The 14,776-nt window shown below is 34.8% G+C and overlaps 1 protein-coding gene across 1 annotated transcript in view; it reads right to left on the bottom strand.

The window, feature by feature from the left end:
* The window catches only part of LOC101679735, a 72,595-nt gene that overhangs the window by 5,956 nt on the left and 51,863 nt on the right, over window positions 1–14,776 (bottom strand). Inside the window, exons 29-41 of the mRNA XM_013054250.2 lie at window positions 14,069–14,122; window positions 13,589–13,693; window positions 10,902–10,955; window positions 10,166–10,270; window positions 8,532–8,585; window positions 6,893–6,997; window positions 6,015–6,068; window positions 4,585–4,689; window positions 3,967–4,020; window positions 3,321–3,425; window positions 1,822–1,875; window positions 1,081–1,185; window positions 348–401 (exon numbers count right to left, since the gene is read on the bottom strand). Of these exons, the coding sequence (XP_012909704.2) occupies window positions 348–401; window positions 1,081–1,185; window positions 1,822–1,875; window positions 3,321–3,425; window positions 3,967–4,020; window positions 4,585–4,689; window positions 6,015–6,068; window positions 6,893–6,997; window positions 8,532–8,585; window positions 10,166–10,270; window positions 10,902–10,955; window positions 13,589–13,693; window positions 14,069–14,122 (1,008 nt within the window). The remainder of the gene's footprint in view (window positions 1–347; window positions 402–1,080; window positions 1,186–1,821; window positions 1,876–3,320; window positions 3,426–3,966; window positions 4,021–4,584; window positions 4,690–6,014; window positions 6,069–6,892; window positions 6,998–8,531; window positions 8,586–10,165; window positions 10,271–10,901; window positions 10,956–13,588; window positions 13,694–14,068; window positions 14,123–14,776) is intronic.

Raw genomic sequence — 14,776 nt, 5'->3', positions numbered from 1 at the left:
ACACTCCACAATGGAGATTAATTGTGGAAGCCAGGAATAGAATATATTCTGCCAATCTCATCTAAGGGGTCCTTTATACAGTGTGCAGGAAAGATGTATTTAGAAAAAAATCATAATTGTATTTATATATTAATTCCATATGCTACCTTTTTATATTATAACTTTTTCCATGTCAGAGAAGTCTAAATTACCACATTGGATGTAGTTGCATCTTAAGCAGATCTATAGGCTAATGGGATAATAAAATCAATAATCTAATTGTTGTATAATGATAAGGTGTTTTAAAAGTTCAACTAAAGTCTATAGATCTTAGTTTTACTTGCCCTCTTATTGAGATTCTCACTTACCAGGAAAAGCTTTTATATAATCAAGCAACGTATTTTTCTCTATCTTTCCATCAGCTGTGAAATAAGACACATTTAAGGTAAGATAAAAAGGTTATATGGACAGTGAAAAAAGAGTAGGAAGGGCATAATTTCATAAAAACATACTTTAAAAATATTTTCTTAAGTTCTGTGCCTGCATGTCCCAGGCCCACATACCTCTTCATAAGTAAGAAAAAATAAGATGAAGAGAAAATTCTTAATGTGGACAGACTGACAATTCTTCTACACTGAAACAGAGAGACCTTTTTCCCCCACTCTGATTTCTCCTTTTCCATCCTCTATTACCTGCTAATTTAGCCTTTTCTCTTTGCCCTGACTAAGCTTTATTAACCTCAGAGTAATGATACTTTTTTTTTTTAAAAAAAAGTCTTTGTTTTTAAGTAATCTCAACACACAATGTGGGGCTCAAAATTACAACCCTGAGATCAAGAGTCACCTGCTCTACCAACAGAGCCAGCCAGGTGCCCCAGAGAAATGATACTCCGATGGCAGGACCCCGGTTTAAAGATATCATAGCTTCTCAAAACTACCTAAATGTCAAAGTCATAATTTCTTTACAAGTAAAGCTTGATCGTTTTGCCTTTTAGATTTTTATGGGAGACCAGGTGATTCCATTCTTCAGATGCCCTCACACCAAAGTTCACACTAGCACAGAGATACTCCACACAAACACAGTGGTACATAAACTACCTACCTGTAACTGGCAACGTTTTCAACAGCCCCAGGAGCTCTCTGTCTGTGAACTCTATCCCCATGTTTCTCAGTTCTTTGTGTATGTCCTTGGGTTCAACTTTTCCTCCTTTAAAAGATAGGAATGGTAATGGATGAGGATTGCCTACTGAATCTAAATGATGAAGTATCTAAGCTTGCACCGGGTTATTTGACATTATTTCTATGTTCTAACTAAAATATTTATTTCTAATGCTCTTAATGACCTGGGAAGAATTAGCCCAGATCATAGTAAAGGAATATATAAGAGGTGAAGTGATCTAACTTGTGTATAGGCAACTACCTAATCTAAATTTTATTATTATCACTAAAATCTGTTACTCGTTGCTTTGCCTGGCTTGTGAGGTAGATCATCTTCACTGCCCACATTATTTGTATCCCTGTCAAAGTTTCGCCTGAAAATTTACTGGGTTACAGTAGATGTTAGTTAAATATTTTAAGTGAACGAACAGGTGTGTTGCCCATTGGAATGAGTCACAAAATAAAAATGAAGTTGCAGAGCATACAGTAACTTGTTATAAAGAAAAAGCACCACAGCATTTTTGCCAAAACATAAATAATCCAATGTAATCTTCAGCTCATTAGAATCAACTTTAATCATTAAAAAAGTAGAAGTTAAAGGTCAATGACAGATAAGAAAATACAACTTTAAATGTGAGGTATTTGCATTTTAGTTTTACATCTTTTCACAAAACATCTTGCTCACCTGTGAATGTCTTTATTTCTTCTAGCAGTTTATGCAGATCAGCCATCCCAAAAGCTAAAAAATAAGACATTAATTCAAACAGATACAATTGTGTACTGACTGAGAAAAACTGTTAAACAGAGCAAGAGAATTAATTTTTTATGATTTATTGTTGAAGACACATATGCAGATAAGCATGAAACAGAAAACTACTGTCTAAAAATGTTTACTGTTAATTTCATTATTTATTCTCTTTCTTTTAATATCCCAACCTCTCCACACCATGGAACATCTCCCTCCTCAGGCTTGTTCTTTTCACTCTCTACCACCTACTACACCAGATCCCCAGAACAAGAGCAAAAACTTCCACTTGGCACTTGAAGTCTAGCTATTTCTCCGTTTAACACTCTCCAGTACTGACACTGCCAAATTAGCTTAGTTTTTTGCATTTTTTATTGTAGATAAGTTCATTACATACTCAAAGATTGTGAGTGCCTTTAAATGAAAAGAATGTATGTATTCTGTAATTCACCTAGACATTCTAGCCCAATAAGTAGCATAATGCTTTGCACATAGTAATATTAAATGCTTTAAAATTAAACAGTGAAATGGAACATGTTCGAATAACAGAATTAAGCTCTTATATCAGAATGTTTTTCCAGGATTGCAGATGCAGTATATTATAGGGCAATACCTCAAACTTAGAAATTATGCATATTATTAGCATTTTATTACCAAAAAAATACACTATTTATTACTATGGGATCCCATTCTTCCTTTGGGGTAGTTTCCAGTACTTCCTCTCCATACACTGAGTTAACAGATTTGCGCCTTGTGGGCTTAGTGCTACATGGACAGCACAAGGTCATTTTACTTAAAACTTCCAGTGAACTATCAGTTAACACCTACTGATTACCCTAATTACCCTAACTGAAAGTCCCTGTTGAAAGCATTGAATAGTGGCTAAACATATTACTAAATTAATTCAATTTCTCATTCATTCAATAAATATTTATAAAGTATCAAATATCTGCATACATGTGCAAGACACTGGCAGATACAGCAGTGAGCAACACAGACATGGCTCTTCTCTGCACAGAGTCTTCATTTACTGCTTATTCCACTAAGCCTAGGTAGGAAGACACTTGATCTTTCTTTCAGCTTCTCCATCAGGACACATTTTCAAAAACCTCTCTTTTATTTTTTATTCTAAGATAGCAAGGAAAATTTGTGCTGATTTCATAGGATCAATAGCAAAGGTATAATGGAGAATCATGTATATGATGATAATGGGAAACATTAAGGGAAGCAGAATACTATTTATTTCATCTGGGTTTAATAAACACTTATCTGAGCTCCATATGTACATAATATCCTCTAGCCTGAGGATTAAACCCAATAGCTTCTCACTGTTAAAAAGTCGTATTAGCATCCAAACAGATTTAGTTTCCGGAATTCTCAGACATAAGCTTATAAATCTAAACTTCCCTTAAAAGCTCTCTCATATCTATGATGCTCACCATCAGTTGGTAGGTTTTGTGACAGATCTTTAATCTTCTCCTCTGGGAGCCTGATTTTCATGTTTTCTAAAATTTCTTCCAGGTTACTAACATCAACCTTCCCACCTAAAGAACGAATCAGCAACACAAGAGGAATATAATGACTTTCCTGAAGGAGAAAATTTCAATGAATCCCCATGCACCACAACTAGCAGCAAAAATATCAATGACTTCACACTCAAGTGTCCACAAGGGTGGACAAAATGAAATTAGAATTATAACTCTTCCTTGCTCTTGAGGACAATCTTACAAAATACAAATTCATCTCCAGTGAATTATAATGGTAGAGACAACAAATTAAAAACTTCTTTCTGGTAGGTGGGGCAAAAATGCTCAGTTTAGTTCTTCTAGTCACTGAAATGCCCTGAACAGCTGCCAATTTTTACCTCACATTTTCCATGTAGACCCAGATTTAAATTTGCTCTTAAGCTAAATTTGATAAAGACCAAATTTACTAAGCAGCAAAAGGAAAGATTTTGAACATGGCATCTATATTCAAAATAGCAAATCAGTTCAGATGAGAGGTGGTAAGATCCACAAGAGAAGAGCCAATGACCATATGAGGCAGGAGAGCCTTATTTATCTTTCTTTTCATCATGGTACTTACGATTGAAAGATTTCACATCATCTAGCAATCTATTTTTATATACATTTCCAGAATCTGTAAGAAAAGGCACAATTGATATCACAGATAAAGTAATTACAGATATTTAAAGAGAACAAATGTATCATTTCACAAAGATACTTTTAAATGATTTGCCTTAGGGATAACTTTGATTTTTACCCTCCAGTGAACCTGGAACTCTGAGAAAACTCTCAGGGTGCTGTGTCTGACTGAGTGCAAAGCCAGCAACTGGAGGCAAACGCCTTAATGGAATATGAACACATCTTTCTTTCACTTTCTGTGGCTTTTCCTTCTTTCTCCTACTCCTTTCTACTCCTCTCACCCTTTTTTACATCTCTCAGCTTAACTTTTAGTTTTGAAGGCGACAACAATAACATTTTATACCCAAAGGCAAGAAAATAGAGTTGCTGATTCCCAAAGAAAGAACGAAATTACACTTCCCAAAGGAAGAACGAGGCCATGCTAAAATTTCTTACACTTTCTTTTTGTGGTTGTTTTAAAATTAGAATATGTAATAAATACAGCTTTTTTTTTTTAAGTTGTCTTAAACACAAAGGATCAACTTCCCTTGAAAGCTCTCATAGTATTTGAAAAGCTTACCATCAATTGGAAGACTTTTTACCAGTTCCAGGTATTCTCGAGGTGTGAATTCTATCCCAATATCTTCTAAAATATTTTTCAGATCTTTGACATTAACTTTTTCTCCTTTAAAAAAGAGAAATGGCAACTATAGTTAACACTATTATGTAAGTATTACTAAGTATTAGAGTATTCTAATTATCTAAGTATTCAAAAAATGAAATAAAATTGTCCACATTTATAAATCACCATCTCTGGCTGCCAGATGGAAGACAAAGGTACAGTAAGATCTGCCCAGTGGAGTACAGGGCAGGCAGAGAATTAGGATTTACTCCCTTGACCCTAGGGAAAGACGCACTTTCATAGCGTTGGAGCTAACAAAGCATAATTCTCAGTAAACTGTGGATTTAAGTAATTATTGTCTTGTAAATTAGAATGTAAAGATTAACCTAATATTGCTCTCTGCTTGTCCCAAAATTATTAGATTATTTGGCCAGTATCTTAGTTTTACTTCAAGTATTATTGTGATAATCTAGATGAAGGATTAGCACACTTTTTTTGTAAAGAGACAGATAGTAAATATTTTAGAATTTGCAGGATATAGAGCCTCTGTTGCAGCTACTCAACTCTGCTATTGTAGCACAAAAGCAGCCATTAATAATGCAGTTCCAATAAAACTTTATTTATAAAAAGAGGCAGGGGACTAGATTTCGTGTGTGGCCAGTAGTTTGTTTTACCCTGATACAGATTTTCAGCTTTTCAGTGGTAAAGATCAGAAGCATTATTATTGGTGTTTTAGAGGATATAAGACTTGCTACAGAGAAATGAGGAAAAAATTTAATCCAGGTGACCCAAAGACTGACTCTGGACAACTAGACACAAGCACTTGTAACAACACCCTTGTAACCACCATCTAGGTGAGAAACAGAACACGGTAACATTCTGGGGGTCTCTCATTGTCTTTTCCAGTCCCTATCCACACTCTTTCTCTAGAGGTTATCACTATCCTGACTTTTTGGACACGGATTTTTTGCTTTTCTTTACACATTTCTCACAATTATCTTTCAAAAAACAAGTTATAGAACCCTTCCATTATTAGGGTTAGGGAACATTGCATATCATTTATGAAAGCATTTTTATAGAGGCAAATGAAGCAAAATGAAAGAGTATGTTGTTATATAGGTAATAAAATTACGATTTTTTAAAAAGAAGAAGAGGCAATATAAAATTCAGGGTAGTGTTATCTCAAAAAGTGGGAAGGCATGGTAAAAGGAGAGGGAAGCAACCATGTGTTGATGTAACGATACTGGAAATATTCTGTTATTTTGTTGAGGGGGAGTCATAGAAATTAGTAAAACGCTTATAGATTTATGTGTTCACTGAAAAGACAAGATGGGAAAATGTCATTAAAGAATTAGAATTTTAATCTTTATGATAACTTTTTAACTTGCCTATAACTGCTGTCACATCACTCATTACTTTTTTCAGAGATACATTTCCATCAGCTGTAATACAAAACATAAAAAAGTCAGACATTGACACAAGACAGGAAAGCTGTGACATGGAGCGAAGTGAAAAGCCCATATATTCTATTAAATAATTGTGTTCACCTTAAATTTATATTCCTTGGTTTGAGCACTTGATTCCTTATTAGTAAGGACAATGGCATTTGGCCCATGTCCCTTGAACACAGGGTCTGACTATGACAAACATATTAGCTCCAGTTCTCAGATCTTCAGAGACTTTCTTGTAAGTATGGCAAAAGAAATCATCAATAAAGGTCAATTCGTTTTGGTTTGTTTGTTTTTGGTGAACCTTACATCTAGCCCAAATACTAAGCCAGGGACTTCATAATCTTCCATCTGTTCACAATAAGCTTTTCTTGAGTGTTTCAACTCCTGTGTCTTGTCTCAGTATGGTGGTGACATGGGCTTATTAGATATTTGAGGAAACATTAATGATCTAATAATTCCTATCATGGATATTTTTCTCTCAATTATTTCAGGCTGTCTTGGTTGGGCATTCAGTCATTTCCCCCACTGATCCCATGTTTGTTTCTCTCTACCATCCTCTGGCATGACATCAGCTGTGAATATCCTCTCAGCAGTAATCATTGTGAGTAGGGTGAGAATTTCAGATGAATACAGATGAATTCAGATGAATACAGATGAACACAGGATTTCTTTTTACCTTAAGGCCAAGTTCTTCTTCATAATCTTTAAATATATCTTAAATTCATCAAATCAATCTAGTTCTAAAAGTTCTTATGTATGATCCCAAGATGCTAAGCCCTCCCCTAAAAGGCAAAATAATTGTTTACAAGGCTCACCATCCATAGATTGCTTTTGTAGCACACTTTTAAGCTCCTTATTTTTGAGCTTGAGCCCCATGTTCCCCAGAACTGTGTTCAGGTTATTGACGTTAATCTTCCCTCCTTAGAAAGAGAGGGAGATGTAAGAAAAAAAAAACAATAAAGACACAATATGAAAAACATTTCTTGTGCTGATAAGTTAATTCAACTCTCAATAGGCCTGGCTGCTGGTTAGAGTTTTAACTGGAATTACCTTATTGGAAAGTGATTTGGCAATAACTATCATGATTCTTTAAAATGTTCATAACTCTTAGCCCACTAATTCCACTTTTGGGAATGCAGAAAAAGCTATGCAAAAGGGGAAGGGAAATGCTCATTATAATCTTACTTGTAATAAATAAAGAAAGAAAAAGAAAGAAAGAGGGAAGAAAGGAAGGGAGGGAAGGAAGAAGGAAGAACCATAATTTAAATTTCTATTAACAGGGAATTGGTAAGTAAACCATTATATCTTCATTCCACAGAAAGTGACATAGCCATAGCTGTTACAGAAGGTGATTGCACAGGAAAAAAAAATGTTATTTTACAGGGTGAAGTTGTATCATGAAGTCATTTAATATATATGAATTAAAATCATATGCCCAGTAAAAATATACATACATGAATAATGTAAACAATGCATGTGACTCTGACATTCCACAGTCAGCAAGCACATAAATAGAGTGAATCTCAGATGGACAACATCGGTTTATTATTCCATCACGTGCTTTTATTTCCCCTAAACCTATTGTACTGTAACTATCTTAAGTCAATGTGATTCTAATATTGGATGTAGCTTTAATATTGTGGCCCTTAGGTAAATAGGTTAATTGCTTAGCTATAGGGTTAACAGTGTATTCCATCACTGCAAGAAAAAGTGACTATGTTTGACTTATCAAGACTGGTATGTTGGTGTCTTTTATAGAGCCTTCCAATGGAATTTCAGAGCACTTCTGACTCAATGAGATTATTGTTAGTTTAATTATGTAGGGCTTCAGAATATTAAGAATGGTAATGATTAGATAGTAGGATTATAGATGATTATTTTTTCTTTAATTTATATTTAGTGGGCATATAGCACCTTTTATATTGAAAAAAATAGAAGAGGGATGCCTGGATGGCTCAGTCAGTTAAGTGTCTGACTCTCCTTCAGCTCAGTTGTGATCTCAGGGTGATGAGACTGAGCCCCTCATTGGGTTTCATACTGGTCAGGGAGCCTGCTAAGGATTCTCTCTCTCCCTCTCCTTCTCCCTTCCCCTGAACTCTCTTAAAAAAAAAAAGAAAAAATAGAAGAAAACTAACAGTTCACAGCTGAGCATTATGATGCTTATTTTCAGCACTGTAAAGGTTAAGAGTCTAATTGGACCTATCTAAAAGACATAGAAAGACAACTGTGGAGATCATAGAAAGACATAGAAAGACAATTGTGGAGATCCTTAGGACTGATTCCTTTGAGTCTCACACTAGGATCGAGTGTATATAGCACCAAAAAAAAAAAAAAAAAAAAGACTTTAATATGTAGAAGGAACAGCAGAGAAATCATGATCTAACAACTAGGAAAAAATACAAATACAGAGATTAAAAATCTCTTATATATTTTCTCATTCTATTTCTTACCCACCTTTGAAGGACTTCAAAGCTGATAGCAATCTGTTCTGAAAAACTTTCTTATCATCTGTAAGAAAAGGCACAGTTCCGGACACAGAATGAGTCACAAATAGAATATAAGGGTCAGAGTTTCCTTTGTGTGACTAACTTTAGAAATCCATCCACTTTCACCTTCAAATCATGATAAAGTTAAGCAATTAAAAATTTCTCACTATGGTACAGAGTGATACATAATGTAGAGGTAAAGCTTGGGTTCAAATTCTTGTTCTGCTGCTGCCTAGCTTTGTGGCCTTACGGAAGAAACTGTGGCCTTTCTGTACCACAATTTCCTCTACTATAAAATGGGCATAAGGTGCCGTCATTTGTGATGTGAGAACGAACTTGGCACATCATTAGGTCTCAACAAATGTTAGCTGTTATTGTTACTAGACCCAGTAATCCATCCACTAATCATACCCCCAATATAAAACCACTAAATCAAAGGGAATCATGCACCCCCATGTTTATAGCAGCATTATTTATAATAGCCAAATTATGGAAGCTGCCCAAGTATGTAGTGATAGATACATGGATAAAGAAGATGTGGGATATATGTATACTATATTATATATATATGGAATATATATGTTTATTATATAAGTATAATATTATTCAGCCATAAAAAAGAATGAAATGTTGCCATTTGCAATGGCATGGACGGGGCTAGAGAGTATTATGCTAAGTGAAATAAGTCAGGCAGAGAAAGACAAATACCATATGATCTCACTCATCTGTGGAATTTAACAACCAAAACAAGCAAAGGAAAAAAAAAAGAGAGAGAGAGAAAAAAAACAGGAAACAGACTCTTAACTACAGAGAACCTGCTGTAGGTGTGGTGATGGGTGAAATATGTGATGGGGATTAAGAAGCATACTTGTGGGCACCTGGGTCACTCAGTTAAGGTCATGAACTTGGGGTCCTGGGATTGAGCCCTGTGTTGGGCCCGTACTCAGCAGGGAGTCTTCTTGTCCTTTTCCCTCTGCTCCTTTCCCTGTTTATGCTCTCTCTCTTTCTCTAATAAATAAATACAATCGTAAGAAAAAAAAAGTACACTGGCTGATGTAAAGAATTGTTGAATGACTATATTGTACTATATATGTACATATTATATGACACTGTATGTTAGCGGCATTGGAATGAAAATAAATTATATTTTATTAAATATTTATAAACTAAACTAAAATAAAACAAAAACTTGATAAAGAAAATAAATTGAGCTTGACAGAGGGAGGTGTTTTCAGAGTTTAGCTCTGGGAGGGATAAGGATTAGGAAAAGGGAATCTCCAGGGGCAACGCAAGGAAAACTGACTCTGGGAGAGAACAGGAATTTATGGGGACTTCTGCAATGTTACTGAGAGAGACAAGATATAAATCCTTCTTTCCTCTCCCTTTAAAAATCATTAGTAACATCTTTCCCTAACAATGATTTTGTGGAAAAGGATTCTTTTGACAGCTGGATTTTGTACTTGAATTGGCACAGAGTAACAAACTGTTCACACAGAAGCAAGAGCTGAAGGATGGGTGCCTGAACATATGTCACTTTAAAGAATCAACATCACAAGCAGAACCTTAAAACCAAACTTTCTGGAGGTTGCAGATGCAGCTCACCATCAACTGGTAGTGATTTTTGTAGATCAAGACATTCCTTATCATTGACTTCTATCCCCATGTCTCCAAGAATGTTTTTTAGATCAGTGGCATCAACCTTTTCTCCTTTGAAAATAGAATGTTTATAGGTGAAAATATTAGAAATTAATAACTCAGTATTATGGAGGTTCAAAACTTCTAAGTTCTTGACCTATATGATACGTATTTTATTTATTTATTTATTTATAGAATGTTTTTATAAACATATATTTTTATCCCCAGAAAATGTGAATCACCAGGTACAGCAACCAAATCATCCCCAATGTCCATAATAACCCCCTTCTCCCAAACCCCCTCCCCCCGCAACCCTCAGTTTGTTTTGTGAGATGGTCACTTATGGTTTGTCCCCTCCCTCCCAATCCCCATCTTTTCTGTTTCATTTATTCTTTCTTCTAACTTAAGCTCCATGTTGTATCTAACTTCCTCATATCAGGGAGATCATATGACCTATTGACTTATTTCGCTAAGCATGATACGTAGTTCCATCCATGTTGTTGCGAATGGCAAGATTTCATTTAAAATAGCTTTTATTGCAGGGTATGTGCTTTGGTGAGTGCTGTGAAGTGTGTAAACCTGGTGATTCACAGACCTGTACCCCTGGGGATAAAAATATCTGTTTATTAAAAATAAATAAATAAATAAATAAATAAAATATTTTATTATGAGGCATTAGGGTTTCAGTGTTATAGAAACTCACCTGTAAAATCTTTCATTTTCAGTGTCACATTTTCCAGATCAACCTTCCCATCAACTGTAAAACAGAGCAGTCAAAGACAAAGAATGAGACTGGTCCTTCTGCTTTCTCTACCTATGACACCTGTCCCCCAACTAGAATGTTGATATCATCTTGAATTTTAGTTCTAGATTATTAATTTTTCATCATACTTACTTGTATAAGGTAAGTTTTAAAAATATTTATTTATTTTTATTTTTTAATTAATTAATTTTTTCATCATAACAGTATTAATTGTTTTTGCACCACATCCAGTGCTCCATGCAATTCGTGCCCTCTCTAAACCCACCACCTGGTTCCCCCAACCTCTCACCCCTTGCCGCTTCAAACCCCTCAGATTGTTTTTCAGAGTCCATAGTCTCTCATGGTTCACCTCCCCTTCCAATTTCCCCCAACTCCCTTCTCCTCTCTAACTCCCCTTGTCTTCCATGCTATTTGTTATGCTCCACAAATTAGTGAAACCATATGATAATTGAGTCTCTCTGCTTGACTTATTTCACTCAGCATAATCTCTTCCAGTCCTGTCCATGTTGCTACAAAAGTTGGGTATTCATCCTTTCTGATGGAGGCATAATATTCCATAGTGTATATGGACCACATCTTCCTTATCCATCCGTCCACTGAAGGGCATCTTGGTTCTTTCCACAGTTCGGCGACCGTGGCCATTGCTGCTATAAACATTGGGGTACAGATGGCCCTTCTTTTGACCACATCTGTATCTTTGGGGGCAATACCCAGTAGCAATTGTAGGGTCATAGGGAAGCTCTATTTTTAATTTCTTGAGGAATCTCCACACTGTTCTCCAAAGTGGCTGGACCAACTTGCATTCCCACCAACAGTGTAAAAGGGTTCCCCTTTCTCCACATCCCCTCCAACACATGTTGTTTCCTGTCTTGCTAATTTTGGCCATTCTAACTGGTGTAAGGTGATATCTCAATGTGGTTTTAATTTGAATCTCCCTGATGGCTAGTGATGATGAGCATTTTTTCATGTGTCTGATAGCCATTTGTATGTCTTCACTGGAGAAGTGTCTGTTCATAACTTCTGCCCATTTTTTGATATGATTATCCATTCTTTTCTGGAATTAAATGTTGGTTTGGAAACCTATTACCTCCCCTCCTAATCTATTACATGCTTTCTAACATCTGTATGTTTTAAGAATTCCTATTTTTCCTCAATAAGTAAACTAAGAATTACTTCACTGTAGAATATTCTGGATCAACATTTTCTGGAACTGGTGTTGTGTCTTTGACCTGCCTTCATTCCTTCATTTTAGAAAACTTTTCTTTTTTTCCTTAAACTAGATTTGATTTAAAAAATTTTTTTATTTGCTATATTCTCTATTTTAAATATATTTGATATTCTTATGTTGGTTCACTTTGTGAATTATCCATATATACTAGATTTTTTAGAGAGAGAGAGAGAGAGAGAAGTTATCTATCCAATTTGCTTCACTCTAGATCTGGGCATTTTAGTGATTTTACCTGGATTTTACCAGGTTAATTTCTGAGGGAGGAGAAAGGCTAAGAGGAGTCTAATTGTGTTATACTACTGTTTGAACTAAAAAAAATCTTTTATCTCCTTAGTTGTCCTCATTAAACCTTTATGGCATTAGACTGGCCTCCTTTTATTATTTGATTGGTGATGATTTCCTTTGCTGATTTTTTACTTTTTTGTTCTTGTTGTTCACTTTGTTAGATATTGGAGGAAAGAAAAACTAGACAGATTTTTGGTTTCTTTATCATCTTAAACTGGAGTCCTCTGGATCAGTAAGCATTAAAGTAAACAGTTCCTTAAAGATCTGAAAGAATTTATTCTTAAAACTCTCTGGGTCTGTTACCCTTTGTTAGAGTGGGGGGTGCTGGTGGGAAATTGACAGATGTAATTATTTGATAGTTTTTTTCAACTGTCATTATTGGCCTATTCATATTTTTCACTTCTTCTTTGGTCAATATTGGTAATTTATTTCTTTTACTTTGGAAAAATGTTCATTTATTAATATAATTAACATCTTAATTTCATGTTATACATAATACCTTATTATAATAATATTATTTTACTCCATATCCACAATTATATCTCTTGAAATTCTTATTGTGTTTCCCTCTATCCCTTTCTAGTCTTTCTGACTATATCTGAACAACCAAGTCTAATCATTCTTCATCATAGACTGTTCTTTTACTCACTGTTTAATGTTTCTTTTGAATGTTTCACATTTTATTTTCCTTTTCTTCTTCCTGCTTTGACCTAAGAATGGTTTGTCAGAACTCTCACTAATTTTCATTATTCATAGAATACTCTGTTAATGAGGAGTCTGATGTGCTTTCATTTGAGACCTACATTCAGCTACATGCTTTTAAAAATGTTCTGTTGAGGCGTGTCTGGGTGGTTCAGCCAGTTAAGCAGCTGCCTTCAGCTCTGGTCACGATCCAGATGTGTTGGGAGTGAGCCCTAAGTCAGGCTCCCTGCTCAGTGGGGACCTTGCTTCTTCCCCTCCTCAGGACTCTCCCCCCAGTTTGTGCTCTCTCTCAAATAAATAAATAAAATCTTTTTAAAAATATCCTGTTGGTAGTAAATACTATCATTGTTCTATTGATACCCTCAAACCCAAGCTGTCCTAAAGGGGATATATTTTTATGTACAATGCTCACCATCAACTGGTAGGTTTTGTGAAAAATCTTCAAGTTCTTTATGTGAAAGCTCAATCCCCATATTTTTCAGAAATGTGTCCAGGTTATTCATATCAACCTTTCCTCCTTAGGAGAGACAAAGATCATAAAAACAACCAAGGATGTGGAAAAATTCCTTATTAGTTCATGTATATTATGGTTCTAACTTTACACATGAAGACATTAAAGCCCAGTAAGACCTGGCCAAGTGTACAAGGAGGATCAGCATTAAAACTAGATGTAAAGTCTCATTGTTTGATTGTATCTTTTGTTCATATCAACATAGTACAAGTTCGAAAAGGGCTGGGTAATTTTCCAGGGCTTTATGGCACATATAACATATCCATAAATATTAGAAAATACATACGTAAAATTTTTAATGTAATAAAAATAAATTAATGTATATGAAAAATAAGAGAATATCTCAGATTTATCTGCTTTTTTATTATATTTCTCACTCACTTTTAAGAGTCTTCACACCATCCAGCAACCTTTTTTGGTATACCTTCCCTTCAGCTGTAAGAAAAGGCATAATTCAGGTGAGAGAAAAATAGTAAGGGAGAGTCACCGAAACAATAAGTATCCTACAATTCTTTCCCTAACTCCATAATTCCAAAAAGATAGACTTGTTAATAATTTTTCTGAAATTTACCTGGCTTATTCTCAAATAATAATAAAGTTTCTTTGGAGAAAGATTTTTTTTTTTTTTTTAATTTTTTATTTTTTATAAACATATATTTTTATCCCCAGGGGTACAGGTCTGTGAATCACCAGGTTTACACACTTCACAGCACTCACCAAATCACATACGAAAGATTTTAATGAGGCAAATTTATTCACTCTTGCATTAAAGGCAAGGATTATGGCTTAAAACTTATAAAGCATGTATCTCATTTGATTAATGTTTATCGCTGGTTTCTTTCCTTACACTCTTTATTCTTCCATTTTTATATCTTTCCACTCTCAGGAGTATTAATGGAACTGAGAACAACAATACATATATGTTATTGGCAGGATTAAGTGAGAGAGCTATTGCCCACCATAATAAAAACTAAATGACCCAAATTTTCTTTGGCAAAAATCAAATAATTAAAAAGAAAGTTGCATTCTAGAAAAAACAATTTTTAAAAATGATTTTTTTAAAAAAAGAAAACAAAACAACCTAGTAAC

This window comes from Mustela putorius, unplaced genomic scaffold (assembly GCF_011764305.1).
Source record: "Mustela putorius furo isolate JIRA1106 unplaced genomic scaffold, ASM1176430v1.1 tig00000487_pilon_pilon_pilon, whole genome shotgun sequence".
NCBI lineage: Eukaryota > Metazoa > Chordata > Mammalia > Carnivora > Mustelidae > Mustela > Mustela putorius.
Note: the sequence above shows the minus strand (reverse complement) of the source record. Positions and strands in the feature narration are given on the sequence as shown.